The sequence below is a fragment of the Entelurus aequoreus genome, linkage group LG26 (assembly GCF_033978785.1).
Source record: "Entelurus aequoreus isolate RoL-2023_Sb linkage group LG26, RoL_Eaeq_v1.1, whole genome shotgun sequence".
Classification (NCBI taxonomy): Eukaryota; Metazoa; Chordata; class Actinopteri; order Syngnathiformes; family Syngnathidae; genus Entelurus; species Entelurus aequoreus.
Window position 1 is genome coordinate 24324946 of NC_084756.1, and position 21908 is coordinate 24346853.

The 21908-nt window shown below is 39.9% G+C and overlaps 1 protein-coding gene across 1 annotated transcript in view; it reads left to right on the plus strand.

Moving 5' to 3' along the window:
• The window catches only part of LOC133643415 (ATP-dependent 6-phosphofructokinase, muscle type-like), a 37881-nt gene that overhangs the window by 5262 nt on the left and 10711 nt on the right, over nucleotides 1-21908 (plus strand). Inside the window, exons 2-16 of the mRNA XM_062037977.1 lie at nucleotides 1-20; nucleotides 4303-4380; nucleotides 4974-5163; nucleotides 5231-5396; nucleotides 9269-9313; nucleotides 10066-10174; nucleotides 10257-10352; nucleotides 10415-10507; nucleotides 13087-13212; nucleotides 15529-15593; nucleotides 15688-15751; nucleotides 15818-15964; nucleotides 16035-16105; nucleotides 20058-20145; nucleotides 20226-20378. The exon at nucleotides 1-20 is cut by the window's left edge and continues 54 nt beyond it. Of these exons, the coding sequence (XP_061893961.1) occupies nucleotides 1-20; nucleotides 4303-4380; nucleotides 4974-5163; nucleotides 5231-5396; nucleotides 9269-9313; nucleotides 10066-10174; nucleotides 10257-10352; nucleotides 10415-10507; nucleotides 13087-13212; nucleotides 15529-15593; nucleotides 15688-15751; nucleotides 15818-15964; nucleotides 16035-16105; nucleotides 20058-20145; nucleotides 20226-20378 (1511 nt within the window). The remainder of the gene's footprint in view (nucleotides 21-4302; nucleotides 4381-4973; nucleotides 5164-5230; nucleotides 5397-9268; nucleotides 9314-10065; nucleotides 10175-10256; nucleotides 10353-10414; nucleotides 10508-13086; nucleotides 13213-15528; nucleotides 15594-15687; nucleotides 15752-15817; nucleotides 15965-16034; nucleotides 16106-20057; nucleotides 20146-20225; nucleotides 20379-21908) is intronic.

Here is a 21908-nt window from a genome sequence, read left to right on the forward strand (position 1 = left end):
AGGTGTTTTTTGTCCATGAGGTAACTTTCATTTCGTTCTTGAGATATGGTAAAAAAGCATTCTGCAGCCACAACATCACGTATTACAACAATTAGGTGAATATGGAAATCCAAAATATATTTGACTCGATAAAGTTTGTCAGATTTTTTATTATATTGTCTTTTGACTTATCTTTAATCTCTTATTTATCCTATTGTCTTATACATTATATTCCTTTTTAGTTTCATTTCATTCTAATTTGTAACTTAATTACTATCATTTTAACTGTTATTATTCACTTATTGTACTTTTTAACCTTCCCGTTTATTATTCATTAATTTTCCTTTCATTTGCTAGCTATTATTTATCTATATACCATATTTTCTGGACCATAGGGCTCACCGGATTATTAGGTGCACTGCCGATGAATGGTCTATTTTAGATATTTTTTTCATATATAAGGCGCACCGGATTATAAGGCGCATTGAAGGATTCATATTTTTTTTTTTTTTTTCTAACATGTAATGGTGGTTCTTTGGTCAAAATGTTGCATAGATGATGTTTTACAGATCGTCTTCAAGTCACTTCAGGATGCGCCGTTTTGGGGTCGGTCTTATTCACGTGGCTCACCTTCGACAGCGTCTTCTCCCCGTCATCTTTGTTGGAAGAAGTGTCAAAAGATGGCGCTAACTCTTTTAATGACATTCAGACTTGACTTCAATAAATAACGGAGCAGCATCTTCTCATCCGGAAACAACAACACAGGAAATGTGTCCCGTTAAATACCGTTTGACCGGAACTCTCTAATAACTAAAGTTCCTCGGGTGAATAATGTAAACTCATGTTTTAGCGCTTTCATGGTGAGTTTACTGACAGATATAAGTAAGAACTCCTCATCCGGAAACAACAACAAGGCCGTAAATGTGTCCCGTGAAAAACCGTCCGACCGGAAGGCTCTAATAACTAAAGTTCCTCGGGTGAATAATGTAAACTCACTACACCGGTATGTTTTAACGCTTTCATGGCGAATTTACTGACAGATATAAGTAAGAACTCCTCATCCGGAAACAACAACAAGGCCGGAAATGTGTCCCGTGAAAAACCGTCCGACCGGAACGCTCTAATAACTAAAGTTCCTCGGGTGAATAATGTAAACTCACTATACCGGTATGTTTTAGCGCTTTCATGGCGAGTTTACCGACAGATATAAGTAAGAACTTTACACTACTTTATATTAGAAATGGCAACAGCGGAGGATGAATGTCACATAACAAGAACACTGCAAAAAGTCAGTGTTCAAAAACAAGAAAAATAAAAAATAGAAAAATGAGGGGTATTTTATTTGAACTAAGCAAAATTATCTGCCAATAGAACAAGAAAATTTGGCTTGTCAAGACTTTCCAAAACAAGTAAAATTAGCTAACCTCAATGAACCCAAAAATACCTTAAAATAAGTATATTCTCACTAATAACAACTGTACTACTATTTTCTATTGTTTAAAATAAAATAAGCAAAGTCCATTGTTTTAATTTGAGACACAATTGTGTCAAAGTCACGATTTTTTGTTTCATGCTTGAAATAAGAAATTATTACTTAAAAAAAGTAGTTTTATACTTGTGAGTGTTGATATGATATTCTAGTTTCAAGCATGTTTTACTCAATATAGCTCATCAAATCTCAGCAACAAGCTGTAATATCTTACTGACATCATTTAGGACCAAAACCCTTAAAACAAGTAAAACACTCTAACATCAAATCTGCTTAGTGAGAAGAATGATCTTATCAGACAGAAAACAAGCAAATATCACCCTTATTTAAGATATTTAATCTTACTTAGATTTCAGTTTTTGCAGTGAAGATAGAGAAATAGAAGAAACTTATCGACAACAAAGGCGGACACGCGCAATTTTTTCAGGATTTATGCAGATCCCAAATACAGATCAGCAGGTACCAGAAGGTTAGGAATGTTGCTTTTGTACAATATTGGGAAACAAAACGCCAGATAATATGTCTTACCTTATACACACAGCATAATAATATTCCTATGTTTAATGCGCAGTACAATCCATCAAGCGGTGCGGCTTCGTAGTTTACCAAAGTCCTACTAAAACATTTTGACAGATTTTTAAGCGCCGTGTGCAATGTTCTTAATTTTTTTAATATTCTATTTTTGAGTCATATTGCCATCATAGTGCAGTCTACACGTATGTCTTATGTTAGACTGCCATCTCCTGGTTCAGACTTATCATTACACCATGTACCAAATAAAATTGCTCCGAGGTCGGTAAGCACAACCAGAATTATTCCGTACATTAGGCACACTGTTTTGAGAAAAAACATTTTTTTAAGTGTGCCTTATAGTCCAAAAAAATATAATATGTATAATTGTATAGCTATATATCAAAATACTTTATTTGCATTTTTTCTATTTACTTCATATTTTTTCTTTCTCTTTTCCCTTTCCTTGAATTGTATTATTTAATAAAATATTGGTAGTCCCTCAATTATTTTTTATTAGTTTTATTTCATATCTATTTATTAATGTTCATCCATTTACTTCTGAATTTTATTTACAAATTTAACTTAATGTTTTATCTGTTCATTTCTATCCTTCTCGTTTTTTTATTTTCTTTCTATTTATTATCTATTTGCTTATGTTTATATTTTTTATTTATCAATTTTAATGTTCATTTACTTCCGATGATTTCACTTACTCACATCATTTTTCATCTGTTAATCCTCTCTCCTCCTTTTCCTTCGTCAACGCCTAAACATTCTATAGTTAAACTTTCTTTATCCATAAAAGAACATATTGACAGGAAGTGAACAAACTTTTTTCAAATGAAAATAAAAACAAGTATAAACACATAAGTTATATAAATGCTGAATGTGAACAAAGAATCCATTTGTCGGGAGACGGAGAAGTGTTGAAGTGCAATAACGCAACCATGATCATTTCCAGTAAATGCTGTCATATTGACCAACAATACATTACAGTAGCGTAGTAGGCCGAAGTATGCATTAAAAGCAGCGCAGGGATTTTTTTATTTTTTTTTTTTAAGTATATGTCATATTTTTGGCCACACAATTTGAACAGTAACACTGTGTTTAAATATTTAAATAAGTGATTATTTGGCCACGATGGGGTAGGTCTAGAACAGGGGTCACCAACGTGGTGCCCGCGGGCACCAGGTAGCCCGTAAGGACCAGATGAGTAGCCCGCTGGCCTGTTCTAAAAATAGCTCAAATAGCAGCACTTACCAGTGAGCTGCCTCTATTTTTTAAATTGTATTTATTTACTAGCAAGCTGGTCTTGCTTTGCTCGACATTTTTAATTCTAAGAGAGACAAAACTCAAATAGAATTTGAAAATTTCAAGAAAATATTTTAAAGACTTGGTCTTCACTTGTTTAAATAAATTCATTATTTTTTTACTTTGCTTCTTATAACTTTCAGAAAGACAATTTTAGAGAAAAAATACAACCTTAAAAATGATTTTAGGATTTTTAAACACATATACCTTTTTACCTTTTAAATTCCTTCCTCTTCTTTCCTGACAATTTAAACCAATGTTCAAGTAAATTTATTTTTTATTGTAAAGAATAATAAATACATTTTAATTTAATTCTTTATTTTAGCTTCTGTTTTTTCGACGAAGAATATTTGTGAAATATTTATTCAAACTTATTATGATTAAAATGCAAAAAAAATTATTCTGGCAAATGTAGAAAATCTGTAGAATCAAATTTAAATCTTATTTCAAAGTCTTTTGAATTTCTTTGAAAAAATTTTGTTCTGGAAAATCTAGAAGAAATAATGATTTGTCTTTTTTCCAATTTGTTATATATTCGAACAAAGTGCAGATTGGATTTTAACCTATTTAAAACATGTCATCAAAATTCTAAAATTAATCTTAATCGGGAAAAATTACTAATGATGTTCCATAAATTATTTTTTTAAATTTTTTCAAAAAGATTCGAATTAGAAAGTTTTTCTCTTCTTTTTTTCAGTTGAATTTTGAATTTTAAAGAGTCTAAATTGAAGATAGACTATGTTTCAAAATGTACTTGTCATTTTTGTGTGTTTTCTCCTCTTTTAAACCGTTCAATTAAGTGTAAATATCATTAATTATTAATAATAACATAGAGTTAAAGGTAAATTAAGCAAATTGGCTATTTCTGGCAATTTATTTAAGTGTGTATCAAACTGGTAGCCCTTCGCATTAATCAGTACCCAAGAAGTAGCTCTTGGTTTCAAAAAGGTTGGTGACCCCTGGTCTAGAAGTTTCCATTACAAATGTGCTGTGCTTGTGTTGATTGACAGGGTTATCAGGGCTTGGTGGACGGCGGGGACAACATCCGCCCTGCCACGTGGGAAAGTGTGTCCATGATGCTGCAGCTGGTGAGTCGAAAAGTGGATGCCCTTCTGGCAGGTTCAAACACTGACGACATCTATTAAACAAGACAGGAGGCAAAGAATCAAACAGAGGCAGAATTCAATTTGGACTCAATATTGAGGAGAAAACGTGTCGACCTGTAACCTCTTACAGTGTCACCCACGCTCTGCCAAAAGATTGCACTCCTCCCTCTTTATTTGACTTTCTCTCCCCCCCACCTGACCACAGCTGCTTCCAGAGGGAAGTGGGTCGTAAACAGCGTTGCCTTTGGTTACCGAACAGTTCAAAAGAAGAGGTCGTGAAATAGTTCAAAAAGAGTTCCCTAAAATAGTTCAAAAAGGGTTCGTAAAAGAGTTGGTCTGGAAATAGGGCAGATCCTGCCTACCCAAAGACAGCTCCTGTCCCCCTGCCAGGAACTCAATGTAATACAAAGCTTTTGGGATCATTTAGAAACAATTATTGTAACACCTTCCATTGAAATCCACACCTCTTATCTAACCTCCATTTTTAGTCCCCACTCTAACCCATGGGTGAGTGGGATGGATGTACAACGCTCGTTTAAATGTCAACTATGACTGACTGCGAGGCCGTCCCTCAGGGCGGAACCGTCATCGGGAGCGCCCGCTGTCAGGACTTCCGCACCAAGGAGGGCCGGACCAAGGCGGCCTATAACCTGGTCAAGCTGGGCATCACCAACCTGTGCGTCATCGGAGGCGACGGCAGCCTGACCGGCGCCAACCAGTTCCGGACGGAGTGGAGTGAGCTGCTGGCGGACCTGATCAAAGCTGGTGAGGCCTGGCGAGAACCGTACGGGAGACTCTAGACTGGACCTGCGATCGTTCCGTTTGTGTTCAGGGAAAATCACGGCCAATGAAGCCAAGCAGTCCTCCCACCTGAATATTGTGGGCATGGTGGGCTCCATTGACAACGACTTCTGTGGCACCGACATGACCATTGGCACCGACTCCGCCCTGCACCGCATCATCGAGATAGTGGACGCCATCACCACCACGGCGCAGAGGTACTACCCCACCTCAGCCAGACATACACACCATCCCTTGGTGGGGGGTGACATGGTCTGGTGCATGAGTGCTGCTGGCCTGGGGAAGATTCGATTCACTGAGAGAAACATGAATTCAACATGGAATGTCAACATTCACATGATCTGTTGTGTCGGAATCGGTGTTGCTCTTTTGGGTGCATGAGTGCTGCTGGCGCTGGGAAAGATGGGGTTCATAGAAAGAAACATGAATTCAAACATGTAATGTGAACATTCAGATGATCTGTTCCGTAGGAATCTGTATTTTTATGCTATTGGGTGCACGACTGCTGCTGGCACTGGGGAGATGCGGTTCATTGAGAGGAACATGAATTCCAGCATGTACTGTGACCTTCAAAATATCATCTATTTTGGCTGTGGTGGCACAAGTTCTGGGGTGCATGAGTGCTGCTGGCCTGGGGAAGATTCGATTCACTGAGAGAAACATGAATTCAACATGGAATGTGAACATTCACATGATCTGTTCTGTCGGAATCGGTGTTGCTCTTTTGGGTGCATGAGTGCTGCTGGCGCGGGGAAGATGGGGTTCATTGAGAGAAACATATATTTCAAACATGTAATGTGAACATTCAGGTGATTTGTTCCGTCGGAATCTGTATTTTTATGCCATTGGGTGCACGAGTGCTGCTGGCGCTGGGGAGATGCGGTTCATTGAGAGAAACATGAATTCAAACATGTAGTGTGAACATTCAAAATATCTTTTCTTTTGGCTGTGTTCTGGGGTGCATGAGTGCTGCTGGCCTGGGGAAGATTTGATTCACTGAGAGAAACATGAATTTAACATGGAATGTGAACATTCACATGATCTGTTCTGTCGGAATCGGTGTTGCTCTTTTGGGTGCATGAGTGCTGCTGGCGCTGGGGAATAGCGGTTCATTGAGAGAAACATATATTTCAAACATGTAATGTGAACATTCAGGTGATCTGTTCCATCGGAATCTGTGTTGTTGCGCTGAGGGGTGCATGAGCTCTGCTGGCGCTGGGGAGATGTGGTTCATTGAGAGAAACATGAATTCCAGCATGTACTGTGACCTTCAAAATATCAGCTCTTTTGACACATGGTCTGGGGTGCACGAGTCCTGCTGGCACTGTGGAAATGCGGTTCATTGAGAGACATGGATTCCAGCATGTACTGTGACCTACAAAATATCAGCTCTTTTAGCTGTGGTGGCACATGGTCTGGGGTGCATGAGTGCTGCTGGCGCTGGGAAGATGCCATTCATTGAGAGAAACATGAATTCAAACATTTAGTGTGAACATTCAGATGATCTATTCCGTCGGAATCGGTGTTGTTATGCTATTGGGTGCACGAGTGCTGCTGGCGCTGGGGAGATGTGGTTAATTGAGAGAAACATGAATTCCAGCATGTACTGTGACCTTCAAAATATCAGCTCTTTTAGCTGTGGTGGCACATGGTCTGGGGTGCATGAGTGCTGCTGGCGCTGGGAAGATGTGGTTCATTGAGAGAAACATGAATTCAAACATTTAGTGTGAACATTCAGATGATCTATTCCGTCGGAATCGGTGTTGTTATGCTATTGGGTGCACGAGTGCTGCTGGCGCTGGGGAGATGTGGTTAATTGAGAGAAACATGAATTCCAGCATGTACTGTGACCTTCAAAATATCAGCTCTTTTGGCTGTGGTGGCACATGGACTGGGATGCATGAGTGCTGCTGGCATGAGGAAGATGCGGTTCAATAAGAGAAACAGTAATTCAAACATGTAGTGTGAACATTCAGATGGTCTGTTCCGTCGGAATCGGTGTTGTTACGCTATGGGGTGCATGAGTGCTGCTGGCGCTGGGAGATGTGGTTCATTGAGAGAAACAGTAATTCAAACATGTAGTGCGAACATTCCAATGATCTATTCCATCGGAATCGGTAGTGTTATGCTGTTGGGTGCACGAGTGCTGCTGGCGCTGGGGAGATGCGGTTCATTGAGAGAAACATGAATTCAAACATGTAGTGTGAACATTCAAAATATCAGCTCTTTTGGCTGTGGTGGGCACAAGTTCTCGGGTGCATGAGTGCTGCTGGCTCTTGGGAGATGTGGTTCATTGAGAGAAACATGAATTCCAGCATCAAAATATCAGCTCCTTTGGCTGTGGTGGCACATGGTCTGGGGTGCATGAGTGCTGCTGGCATGGGGAAAATTTGATTCATTTATGAAAAAATGAATTCAAACATGTGATGTGAACATTCAGATGATCTGTTCCGTCGGAATCGGTGTTGTTACGCTATGGGGTGCATGAGTGCTGCTGGCGCTGGGAGATGTGGTTCATTTAGAGAAACATGAATTCAAACATGTGATGTGAACATTCAGATAATCTGTTCCGTCGGAATCGGTGTTGTTACGCTATTGGGTGCACGAGTGCTGCTGGCGCTGGGGAAATGTGGTTCATTGAGAGAAACATGAATTCAAACATTTAGTGTGAACATTCAGATGATCTATTCCGTCGGAATCAGTGCTGTTACGCTATGGGGTGCATGAGTGCTGCTGGCATGAGGAAGACGCGGTTCATTTAGAGAAACATGAATTCAAACATGTGATGTGAACATTCAGATAATCTGTTCCGTCGGAATCGGTGTTGTTACGCTATGGGGTGCATGAGTGCTGCTGGCGCCGGGGAGATGTGGTTCATTGAGAGAAACATGAATTCCAGCATGTACTGTGACATTCAAAATATCCACTCCTTTAGTTGTGGTGGCAGATGGTCTGGGGTGCATGAGTGCTGCTGGCATGGGGAAAATTTGATTCATTTATGAAAAAATGAATTCAAACATGTGATGTGAACATTCAGATGATCTGTTCTGTTGGAATTGGTGTTGTTACGCTATTGGGTGCACGAGTGCTGCTGGCGCTGGGGAGATGCGGTTCCTTGAGGGAAACTTGAATTCTGTGACATTTACAAGATTCAGTCCCTCTGCGGTTGTGGCGTCATGGACTTGGGGCCACGCGAGTGCTGCTGGAACCAAGGAGCTGTGGTTCATTGAGGTGAAACATGAACTCCCAACGCGCACTGTGACATATAGAGGACACGCTCGCTTGGTGGTGTGGGCATGCTCTCGGGTGCACGAGTGCTGCTGGCACGGGAGAGATGCGGTTGATTAAGTGAAAGTGAATTCAAAAGGTGCGGTCTGGAGTGCAGCGCATAAGTGCTGCTCGCTCTGGGATCTGTGGTCGATTGAGGGAAGCACGAATACTTACTTACTTGGTGGAGGCGACATGCTTTTGGCTGCATGAGTGCTGCTTAAATTGTTGTGATTTGGTTGATTGAGGGAAACATTGAGATGATCCGCTCCCCTGGTGGTGATGGTGTCATGGTCCTGGGTGCATGAGTGCTGCTGGAGCTGAGGTACATTGAGTGCAATCATGAATTTAAACGTGCACCGTGACATACAGAAGATACTGGCGACATGCCTTTGGGTGCATGAATGCTGCTGGAACAAAGGGGCTGCGGTTCATTGAGTGGATACAATGAAATACAGCATGTACTGTGACATACAGAATATACGCTCCTTTGGTGGTAGCGGCATGCCTTTGACTGCATGAGTGCTGCACCCCAGATCTGTGCCTTGATTTGGGGTGCATGAGTGCTGCCGGCAATGGAAAGCGAAATCCTACTGCCAAGAGGATGAAGGCGAGTGTTTGTGTTGGCAGCTTTTTCGACAGTAATGGCTTTGTGCTGACTCTTTTTTAGTAGATAATACAACTGTACTGTTGTACAACCTGTACACTGACTACTCTAAAATGATCACATGTACTGCCTTCAGCAATATACAGTACAGTAAATATTATTCAGAATATGACATTGTATTTATGTTCCTCACAGTCACCAGAGGACGTTCATCCTGGAAGTAATGGGCAGACATTGTGGGTGAGTCCAATATTTCACAAATTACCTTTTTCAAAGCTTATCTGTTTTATGTACCGTAAATTCCAGACTGTAAGCCGCTACTTTTTTCCTACACTTAAAAAAAAAAGTGTGCAGCTAACATGGATTTTTTCTTCCCGCTGACGGCCATAGTAAAAATAAAGTAGCCGTCCATAGCGGTTCTACTCGTAGAAGATCGGCAGGTCGTGAGTTCGAACCTCGGCCGAGTCATACCAAAAACTATAAAAAATGGGAGCCGTTACCTCCCTGCTTGGCACTCAGCATCAAGGGTTGGAATTGGGGGTTAAATCACCAAAATGATTCCCGAGCGCGGCCACCGTTGCTGCTCACTGCTCCCCTCAGAGAGTAATTTCGCCACACCTAGTGTGTGTGACTATCAGTAACTTCACCACACCTAGTGTGTGTGTGACTATCAGTGGTATTTTAAGCTAGTGGGTCCATGACGGTGACTTCTGTTTTGTCTGATCAGCCGTTTTACTGCCCTGTTACAGACACCGTATGTATGTAAATAAACATTTATAGAATCTTTCTGTGTAAATAACTCATTTTGCAACATATACTGTATATCTGCGGCTTATAGTCCGGTGCGGCTTATACATGGGGAAAAAAGTGACCTAAAATGAAGTGGGTGCGGCTTATGGAAAATGGGGTATTTCCCTGGTAAGTACATTGTCAAGGTGTTTCAGAAGAGCGGTGAATGTTTTCCAAGTTCCTAAACTCCCTCTGACTTGCAGTTACCTGGCTTTGGTGACGGCCCTGGCATGTGCCGCGGACTGGGTGTTCATTCCAGAGATGCCCCCGGAGCAGGACTGGGAAGACCACCTGTGCAGAAGACTCACCCAGGTCTGTTCCGGAACAATCCACTTCCATGAATAAAAAATGCAGCTGGAGGATCTCACGTGGTGTTTCTCTGTGTCCCGCTCAGCAAAGGCAACTCGGCAACCGTTTGCATATTGTCATTGTTGCAGAGGGAGCCATAGACCGCGACGGTAAACCTATCACCTGTGACTTCATCAGACAGGTCCCAACCATTTGTTTTTGTCAGTCCCCGTACCAGTGCCCGTTTGACACCTTTCTGTTCAGATGATCACCACAAGGCTCGGATTTGACACCCGGACCACCATCTTGGGCCACGTACAGAGAGGCGGAACTCCCTCGGCCTTCGACAGAATCCTGGTACTCCCTCAGTGGCTTTGTGTGTGTGTGTGTGTGTGTGTGTGTGTGTGTGTGTGTGTGTGTGTGTGTGTGTGTGTGTGTGTGTGTGTGTGTGTGTGTGTGTGTGTGTGTGTGTGTGTGTGTGTGTGTGTGTGTGTGTGTGTGTGTGTGTGTGTGTGTGTGTGTGTGTGTGTGTGTGTGTGTGTGTGTGTGTGTGTGCATAGGGATGATGTTTGGTAAGAAATTATCGAGATCGAGCCCATTATGGAATCCTCTTATCGAACCAAAACCTTATCGATTCTCTTATCGAATCCAGATAGGTTGTTGTATATGGAAAATAACACAATATTTAATATAAGCTCACTTTTATTTTATAAGAAAAAAATGTAATTAAATCAATTAATAAATATTGACTGTTACCCCCCTAAAAAAAAATTTTTTAAAAATATTGACTGTTGTGACCCAAAGTATATTAAGTGGGATTTTTCAGAAAAACAAATATATGCAGTAACACAAAAACAAGCTGTCTCTGTGATCACTATAGGTGTATAAATAATAATATAGTGTTAAATAAAATCAGTCCCTTGGGCACAAAACTGAAAATAATACAGCTCTCCAAAAAGTGCACTTCTGCTGCTATTGGAACATACTAACTACACACACTATGACACTAAGAACACCACAGTCATCAATCAACACTTCTTCTTCCAAAAAATTATTTCGATGGTGGAAATACACGACTGGCAGCCATTTTAAGTCCTCAAAACATCCATTGAAACAGTGCACAAAAATCGTTTTTCAATAAACATCTTAGTATTAAACTTAAACACTTTCCACCTTAATATTGAGTTACATAAACAAGTTAAAGGCCTACTGAAATGATTTTTTTTTTATTTAAACGGGAATAGCAGATCCATTCTATGTGTCATACTTGATCATTTCGCGATATTGCCATATTTTTGCTGAAAGGATTTAATAGAGAAAATCGACGATAAAGTTCGCAACTTTTGCTCGCTGATAAAAAAAAGCCTTGCCTGTAGCGGAAGTAGCGTGACGTCACAGGAGCTAGTATTCCTCACAATTCCCCGTTGTTTACAATGGAGCGAGAGATATTCGGAGCGAGAAAGTGATGATTACCCCATTAATTTGAGCGAGGATGAAAGATTCGTAGATGAGGAACGTTAGAGTGAAGGACTTGAGAGGCAGTGATGGACGTATCTTTTTTCGCTCTGACCGTAACTTAGGTACAAGCTGGCTCATTGGATTCCACACTCTCTCCTTTTTCTATTGTGGATCACAGATTTGTATTTTAAACCACCTGGGATACTATATCCTCTTGAAAATGAGAGTCAAGAACGCAAAATGGACATTCAGTGCCTTTTATCTCCACGACAATACATCGGCGAAATGCTTTAGCTACGAGCTAACGTGATAGCATCGTGCTTTAACTGCATATAGAAACAAAAAAATAAAGGATAGAAGGAAGGATAGATAGAAAATCAACAATACTATTAAACCGTGGACATGTAACTACACGGTTAATGCTTTCCAGGCTGGCGAAGGTTAACAATGCTGTGCTAACGACGCCATTGAAGCTAACTTAGCAACTTAGCAACGGGACCTCACAGAGCTGTGCTAAAAACATTAGCTCTCCACCTACGCCAGCCAGCCCTCATCTACTCATCAACACCCGTGCTCACCTGCGTTCCAGCGATTGGCAGAAGGACGAAGGACTTCACCCGATGCGTTTGGCGGCCCGGAGACGTAGGAAGTCAAGGTGAGGTCGGCGGCTAGCACGGCTAGCGCGGCTAGCGCTCCAACAAAGTCCTCCTGGTTGTGTTGCTGTAGTCCGCTGCTAATACATCGATCCCACCTACAACTGTCTTCTTTGCAGCCTTCATTGTTCATTAAACAAATTGCAAAAGATGTCCAAAATACTGTGGAATTATGAAATGAAAACAGAGCTTTTTGTATAGGATTCTACGGGGTACCATAACTTCCGTTACTCTGACTTCGTCACGCGCATACGTCATCATACCGCGACGTTTCAGCCGCATATTTCCCGGGAAGTTTTAAAAGTCACTTTATAAGTTAACCCGGCCGTATTGGCATGTGTTGCAATGTTAAGATTTCATCATTGATATATAAACTATCAGACTGCGTGGTCGCTAGTAGTAGGTTTCAGTAGGCCTTTAAACAGTTTACTTACAGACTTATATTTTCCAAGGCTTGTAAGAGCTAACACAACTTGTCTACTTCTCAATTGTCTCAACCCGGAAGTGCCCAAACTAATGACGCATAGTATTTTCATATCGCCACAAGGTGTCAGTAAGAGTCTACAATCAAATGGGCATAACATTGCCATCCCACAGGAAATGCCCTGTGGAACGGGATTTGTTCCCAGGGATTCGAATAAAGAACCAACTCTTTTTCTTTACTATAGTGGCCTCGATAACGGGAACCGGTTCTCAAAAAGGGATTCGAGTCCATGGAATTGGTTCTTTTCTTATTGAACAACCGGGAGAACCGGTTTTGAACATCATCCCTATGTGTGCATGACTTTTTAATCCCAGTGCTTTGTTGCTCTGCCGTCCCCCCAGGCCAGCAGGATGGGCATGCAGGCGGTGATGGCCCTGCTGGAGGCCACACCCGACACGCCCGCCTGTGTCGTCACCTTGTCGGGAAACATGGCTGTCAAAGTGCCTCTGATGGAGTGTGTGCAAGTGGTATGTCAAGCCGGCATGCCACGGAAATATAGTTGAAGTTCAAGTTAAAGTGCCACTGATAGTCACACACACACACTGGGCGTGGTGAAATTACCCTCACCCCCTGGGAGGTGAGGGGAGCAGTGAGCAGTGGCGGTAGACACGCTCGGGAATCTGGTGATTGGTGATTTAATCCCCAATTCCAACCCTTGATGCTGAGTGCCAAGCAGGGAGGCAATTGGTGCCATTTTTGTAGTCTTTCCATTTTTGTAGTCTTTGGTATGACTCGGCCGGGGTTTGAATTCACGACCTACCGTTTCTAACCACTAGGCCACCGAGCAGGTTGAACTAGTGTTGTCCCGATACCAATATTTGGGTACCCGTACCGCCACTCCGCCTTTGTCTCATTTTGTCCACCAAACGTTTTATGCTGTGCGTGAAAGCACAGAGGTGAGCTTTGTTGACTGCGAGCTAATCGATGCTAACATGCTATTTAGGCTAGCTGTATGTACATATTTCTTGGTTATGCCTCGTTTGTAGCTATATTTGAGCTCATTTAACTTCCTTTACTTATGTCCTCTGTGTATTTCATTTATATGTGCATGTCTCATGACACATTATCTGTATGTAATATTGGCTGCATTTCTCATAGTTGTTAGTGTGCCATGTTGTTCCAGACCACAGCAAACGTTACCCAGCTTGCAAAGATTGAAATAAATCCATTAGAAGACAGCCTGACCTTTCCTTTAACTTGGACACACACGTCTATACCTTTGGCCATTCTGAGACAGTCATTTCCAGAAGTTTCACTGGCTTCCTGTTCCACTCAGGATGGAATACAAAGTCTCCCTACTAACCCACCAGTGCCTCCATGGAAATGCCCCCCCTCTACCTCAAAGAACTACTCACCCCCAAATCCTCCACCCGACACCTCCGCTCCGGACAGGCTAACCTCCTCCAACCTCCGAGGACAAAGCTACGAACAATGGGAGACCGGGCTTTCTGCTCCGCCGCTCCCAGTCTGTGGAACGCTCTCCCTCACCACCTGAGGGTACCACAGACTGTGGATGCTTTTAAAAAAAAGGCTTAAAAGCCCTTCTTTTTAAAAAAAAAAAGCCTTTTTTTAGATATATGCATACTAGTTTTAGCTATTTGGCTGTTCTAGTTTTTTTTTTTTTTAATTTCTTTATTATCTTTTTATTTATTTATTTATTTATTTATTTTTAATACACTGTAGCACTTTGAGATTGTTTACTCAATATAAAGTACTTTTTACAAAAAAAATCTATTATTGTTATTCTCATCCTGTGAGAAGCCTCCATTTTACTAATGATTTCCAATGTTGCAAAAATGTGTAGAATAAAAATTTTAAAACATTTCTGTCAACGAAGATTTGCGTCAGCCTTTGATAGTAGGCTAATATAACTAATATAGACACTTACATCATGTGTTGCCATCATTATAACACTTATATAAGACTTAGAGTCATTTTGATAGTAGGCTAATATAGACACTTACATCATGTGTTGCCATCATTATAACACTTATATAAGACTTAGAGTCATTTTGATAGTAGGCTAATATAGACACTTACATCATGTGTTGCCTTCATTATAACACTTATATAAGGCTTTTAAAGTCATTTTGATAGTAGTCTAATATAGACACTTACATCATGTGTTGCCTTCATTATAACACTTATATAAGGCTTTTAAAGTCATTTTGATAGTAGGCTAATATAGCTAATATAGACACTTACATCATGTGTTGCCATCATTATAACACTTATATAAGACTTAGAGTCATTTTGATAGTAGGCTAATATAGACACTTACATCATGTGTTGCCTTCATTATAACACTTATATAAGACTTTTAAAGTCATTTTGATAGTAGTCTAATATAGACACTTACATCATGTGTTGCCTTCATTATAACACTTATATAAGGCTTTTAATTTTTTGCGGCTCCAGACAGATTTTGTTGTTGTTGAATTTTTGTTCCAATATGGCTCTTTCAACATTTTGTGTTGCCGCCCCCTGATCTACAAACCCCGTTTCCATATGAGTTGGGAAATGGTGTTGGATGTAAATATAAATGGAATACAATGATTTGCACAAAAAAAAGTTGCTGAGTTTGAACATGAAATATGTTGTCTTTGTAGCATATTCAACTGAATATGGCTTGAAAAGGATTTGCAAATCATTGTTTATATTTACATCTAACACCATTTCCCAACTCCTATGGAAACGGGGTTTGTAAGTGCACATTTGGAGTATTTGACTTGGGAGGTCTAATGGAAACATGATGTAAAAACTTGCCTATGTCACATTCACAGACGAAGGACGTCACCACAGCCATGTCCGAAAAAAGATTTGAAGATGCAGTGAAGCTCAGGGGAAAGTGAGACATCCACCTTTTTGTTCTCAGTTCACATTCCTGAAGTGGTCTGTTTTTTTGGTATGTTTTTGCATCTTTGCAACTCTTTCCTCAACAGGAGCTTCGAGCACAACTGGAACACCTACAAAATGCTGTCCCACGTCCACCCTCCAGATGTGAAGGTATGACCCTGACTTGGGATGCATTGGGTGTTGTGTTTCTGACACATGTCTCTGTGACCGTGCCAGAGTAATATCAACATCGCCGTACTGAATGTGGGGGCCCCGTGTGCCGGGATGAACGCCGCGGTGCGTTCGGTGGTCAGAACCGGCCTCCTGCAGGGTCACCAAATGCTGGCCGTGCACGATGGATTCGAGGGCTTTGCCAACGGGATGGTAAGAGTTTGAGAGTCTTCCTATACGGGGAATTGTTTGGAGCATGACCACGCTCACGTTCCCTGCACAGATCGAGTCTATTGGTTGGACTGGAGTGGCTGGATGGATCGGAAAGGGTGGCTCCCTTCTTGGCACCAAGAGGTAAGACGGCAATATGTCACTTTTCTACTCCTGACTCACTCAGGAGGAACATTTGTCCAGACATACAAACCTGCTTGTGCTGTTGTTTCAATGTCCAAACTGTCAAATTCATTCAACTTTTGTACTCCTGACTCACTCAGAAGGAACATTTGTCCAGACATACAAACCTGCTTGTGCTGTTGTTTCAATGTCCAAACAGTCAAATTCATTCAACTTTTGTACTCCTGACTCACTCAGGAGGAACATTTGTCCAGACATACAAACCTGCTTGTGCTGTTGTTTCAATGTCCAAACTGTCAAATTCATTCAACTTTTGTACTCCTGACTCACTCAGGAGGAACATTTGTCCAGACATACAAACCTGCTTGTGCTGTTGTTTCAATGTCCAAACTGTCAAATTCATTCAACTTTTGTACTCCTGACTCACTCAGGAGGAACATTTGTCCAGACATACAAACCTGCTTGTGCTATTGTTTCAATGTCCAAACTGTCAAATTCATTCAACTTTTCTACTCCTGACTCACTCAGGAGGAACATTTGTCCAGACATACAAACCTGCTTGTGCTATTGTTTCAATGTCCAAACTGTCAAATTCATTCAACTTTTGTACTCCTGACTCACTCAGAAGGAACATTTGTCCAGACATACAAACCTGCTTGTGCTGTTGTTTCAATGTCCAAACTGTCAAATTCATTCAAAACTACAAAACACAAAAGCAGTGAAGTTGGCACATTGTGTAATTTGTAAATAAAAACAGAATACAATGATTTGCAAATCCTTTTCAGCCTATATTCAATTGAATAGACTGCAAGGACAAAATATTTAATGTTCCAACTGGAAAACTTTGTTATTTTTTGTAAATAATCATTAACTTAGAATTGAATGGTAGCAACACGTTGCAAAAAACGGATGGTTTTTTTCCTCTTTGGTCCGGACGACACGACGTCCACAGTTTCCAAAAACAATTTGAAATGTGGACTCGTCAGACCACAGAACACTTTTCCACTTTGCATCATGTCGGGTGTTGTTGATAAATGGCTTTGGCTTTGCATAGTAGAGTTTTAACTTGCACTTACAGATGTAGCGACCGACTGTAGCTACTGACAGTGGTTTTCTGAAGTGTTCCCGAGCCCATGTGGTGATATCCTTTACACACTGATGTCGGTTTTTGATGCCGTACCGCCTGAGGGATTGAAGGTCACGGGCATTCAATGTTGGTTGCAGTGATTTCTCCAGATTCTCTGAACCTTTTGATGATATTACGGACCATAGATGGTGAAATCCTTAAATTCCTTGCAATAGCTGCTTGAGAAATGTTGTTTTTAAACAATTTGCTCAGGCATTTGTTGACAAAGTGGTGACCCTCGCCCCGTCCTTGTTTGTGAACGACTGAGCATTTCATGGAAGCTGCTTTTATACCCAATCATGGCACCCACCTGTTCCCAATTAGCCTGTTCACCTGTGGGATGTTCCAAATAAGTGTCAACTTTCTCAGTCTTTTTTGCCACTTGTGCCAGCTTTTTTGAAACATGTTGCAGGCATCAAATTCCAAATTAGTTAATATTTACAAAAAATAACGTTTTCCAGTTTGAACGTTAAATATCTTGTCTTTGCAGTCTATTCAAATGAATATAAGTTGAAAAGGATTTGTTGTATTCTCTTTTTATTTAGCATTTACACAACGTGACAACTTCACTGCTTTTGTAGTTTGTACGTTAAGCCTCCTAAGCAATGAAAAACGGACACGCTCAAAAAAGTGTCATAGCTCAGACTTTAAATTCTTCAGCACCTTCAGACCTATCCATAGATACAAAGTTTGTATGTATTTGTATTTTTTATGTTTTTGGCCCTTTTTGAATATAAAAAACAAAACAAACAAACAACAAAAAAATTCTATAATGGGAAAAACACAAAATCTGCATAATTTCCAAAAACAAGTTGCAAAGTGGAATCCTTTGGATGAGGTAATTACAGACTTTATTAGATCAATAATTAATAACAACACTGATTTTGATGCTTTATTATTTTTGGAACAATGAGAGTTTTCTTCCAAAAACGGGCACATTCAAAAAGGTGTTGTAGTACATCAGTCATATATTCTGTTTTTTTTTTTTACTTTCAACGGTTCACATTTTTTCAGCAGTTTTAGACCTATCCACAGATATAAAGTTGTTATATATTTGTTATATTTGTTTATGTTTCATGGTCTTTTTGTAAAAAAAAAAATTAAAAACAAAAAAAAATGTATATGGCGAAAAACATAACATGTTTTTTTTGTAAAAAACAAACAAACAAAAAATGTTTTAATATGGGAAAAAACATAAAATATCCCATTTTTTTTCCAAACTTTAGTTGTAAAGTGGAATACTTAAGATAAGCTAATTAGTGGGTCAATAATTCATAACACTGATGTTGATGCTTTATTATATTTGGAGCAATGAGAGTTTTCTTCCAAAAACTCACGATATCGATACCTTCTTAGCTGAAAAACTAACATGTTCAAAAAAGTGTCGTAACCATAAATCATATATTCTTTTTTTAATTCATTTATTTATTTTTTTATACTTTCAACAGTTTAATTTTTCTGCAGCTTTAGACACGTCCACAGATATAGTTTGTAATATTTTTATGTTTCATGTTCTTTTTGTAAAAAAAAAAAAAAAAGTATTTTAAGGAAAAAACATAAAATATGCAATATTGTCCAAAATTGAGTTGCAAAGTGTAATACTTTAAATTAGGTAATTATAGCCTTTAAATAGGTCAATAAATCATAACAACACTGATGTTGATGCATTATTATTTTTGGAACAATGACAGTTTTTTCCAAAAACTCACGATATCGAACCTCCTTAGCTGAAAAACGAACATGTTCAAAAAAGTGTCGTAACCATAAATCATATATTCTTTTTTTTTAATTTAATTTGACCTTTTTTTTTTACTTTCAACGGTTTTAATTTGTTCAGCAGCTTTAGACTCATCCACAGATATAATTTGTAATATTTTTATGTTTCATGTTCTTTTTGTAAAAAAAAACAAAAAAATAACATTTTTATTTTAAGGAAAAAAACATAAAATATGCAATACTGTCCAAAATTGAGTTGCTAAGTGTAATACTTTAAATTAGGTAATTATAGCCCTTAAATAGGTCAATAAATCATAACAACACTGATGTTGATGCATTATTATTTTTGGAACAATGACAGTTTTTCCTAAAAACTCACACTATCCCTCCTTGCCGAAAAACGGACAACCTCATTAAAAAGGTTATAATTAAGTCATATACGATTTTTATTTTTCTTCAAAACTTTTAACGCTTAAATCTTTCAGCAGTTTCAGATCTATCCAAAGTTATTTGATTAATTTTTGGGGGGGGCTTTTATGTTTATTGTCTTTTTGTAAAAATAAAAACCAAAAAAAATTTTATCAAGGGAAAAGCACCAAATATGCAATATTATAAAATAATTTCAGAGGGGAATATATGACATTAGGTTTCAGCACGAGGCAGGACGGTGGCACAGTGGTTAGCACCTGTGCTTCACTGCAAGAAGGTCTTGGGTCCTCAGACCTTTAGATTTAACGGATTTGTCGTAGATGGAAAGTACATTTCAGAAAATCTCAATATTTTTTGTGCAAAGGAGACTCAAGCGTTAAACCCTAAAGTCGAATTGACTTGTAATTTCTCACAAAGCTCAATGCGCTCTACAAAAGGCTCATTGTAACTTCAAGTTGTCTAGCCCAATCACTACCAAATGTGGCACCTACTTTTATTGGACTGGCAAGCACATGTTTGTAAAGTTTGAGAGAGATTGGTTCAAAAACATGGCCGCCATAAAACAAAACGTCTTTGGAACTAATTGCCCGTGAGTTTTTGAACATATACTGTATAAATTGTACGTTTTGACGGTAAAATGGAAAGAGTTTGTGCAGTGTGCGTGCTTCCTTTGTCTTGAAGATCCCAGCCAAGTGCGTGCCTGAAGGAGATCTGTCAGAGCATCACCAAGTTCAACATCCATGGCGTTGTTATTGTTGGAGGCTTTGAGGTGAGCAGCCGTGGTCATTTTTACCCACAACCATCCGTCCGACTTGTGAATTTACTCTCTGGTGCCTTGTTCTACACCAGGCTTTCGTTGGGGGTCTGGAGATGGTGCACGCTCGAGACACTTATGAGGAATTGTGCATCCCGCTTGTCGTCATACCCGCAACCGTGTCCAACAACGTTCCCGGAACTGCCTTCAGCATTGGCTGCGACACTGCTCTAAACACCATAACTACGGTATATTCTCAGCACAAACATCAACCAATGAAATGAGTTTATAATCAACCATTCTGTGTGATCAATTTAACAGCACAGATTATAGATATTAACAATCATACACACACAAAAAGAAAAAGGAATTGGCTGAAGCCAAGGCTTATCCTATACATTCACGAAAAATTAGATGGCCTGGAACATCAACGTTCAAAAAATCAATGAGATGAAAGTAATTGTTACTATATTTGATCATTTTCCATTATCTCACCTTTCAAGGCTTTCTTAAAGGCCTACTGAAATGAATTGTTTTTATTCAAACGGGGATAGCAGATCCATTCTATGTGTCATACTTGATCATTTGGCGATATTGCCATATTTTTGCTGAAAGGATTTAGTAGAGAACATCGACGATAAAGTTGCAACTTTTGGTCGCTGATAAAAAAAAGCCTCGCTTGTAGCGGAAGTAGCGTGACGTCAACAGTTGAAAGTCTCCTCACATTTCCCCGTTGTTTTCAATGCAGCTAGAGTGATTCGGACCGAGAAAGCGACGATTACCCCAATAATTTGAGCGAGGATGAAAGATTTGTGGATGAGGAACGTTAGAGTGAAGGACTAGAATGCAGTGCAAGACATATCTTTTTTCTCTCTGACCGTAACTTAGGTACAAGCTGGCTCATTGGATTCCACACTTTCTCCTTTTTCTATTGTGGATCACGGATTTGTATTTGAAACCACCTGGGATACTATATCCTCTTGAAAATGAGAGTCCAGAACGCCAAATGGACATTCACAGTGACTTTTATCTCCACGACAATACATCGGCGAAATACATTAGCGACAGAGCTAACGTGATAGCATCGTGCTTAACTGCAGATAGAAACAAAATAAATAAACCCCTGACTGGAAGGATAGACAGAAGATCAACAATACTATTAAACCATGGACATGTAACTACACGGTTAATACTTTCCAGCCTGGTGAAGATTAACAATGCTGTTGCTAACGACGCCATTGAAGCTAACTTAGCAACCGGACCTCACAGAGCTATGCTAAAAACATTAGCTATCCACCTACGCCAGCCAGCCCTCATCTGCTCATCAACACCCCTGCTCACCTGCGTTCCAGCGATCGACGGTGCGACGAAGGACTTCACCCGATCACAGATGCGGTCGGCGAGACGGAGGAAGTTAAGGTGAGTTCGGCGGCTAGCGCATCTGCTATCCATCTCTGTCCTCCTGGTTGTGTTGCTACAGCCAGCTGCTAATACACCGATCCCACCTACAGCTTTCTTCTTTGCAGTCTTCATTGTTCCTTAAACAAATTGCAACAGATTCACCAACACAGATGTCCAGAATACTGTGGAATTTTGAGATGAAAACAGAGCTTTTTGTATTGGATTCAATGGCGTCCGAATACTTCCGTTTCAACGATTGACGTCACGCGCATACGTCATCACCCAAAGACGTTTTCAAGCGGAAGTTTAGAGGGAATTTTAAAATGTCACTTTATAAGTTAACCCGGCCGTATTGGCATGTGTTGCAATGTTAAGAT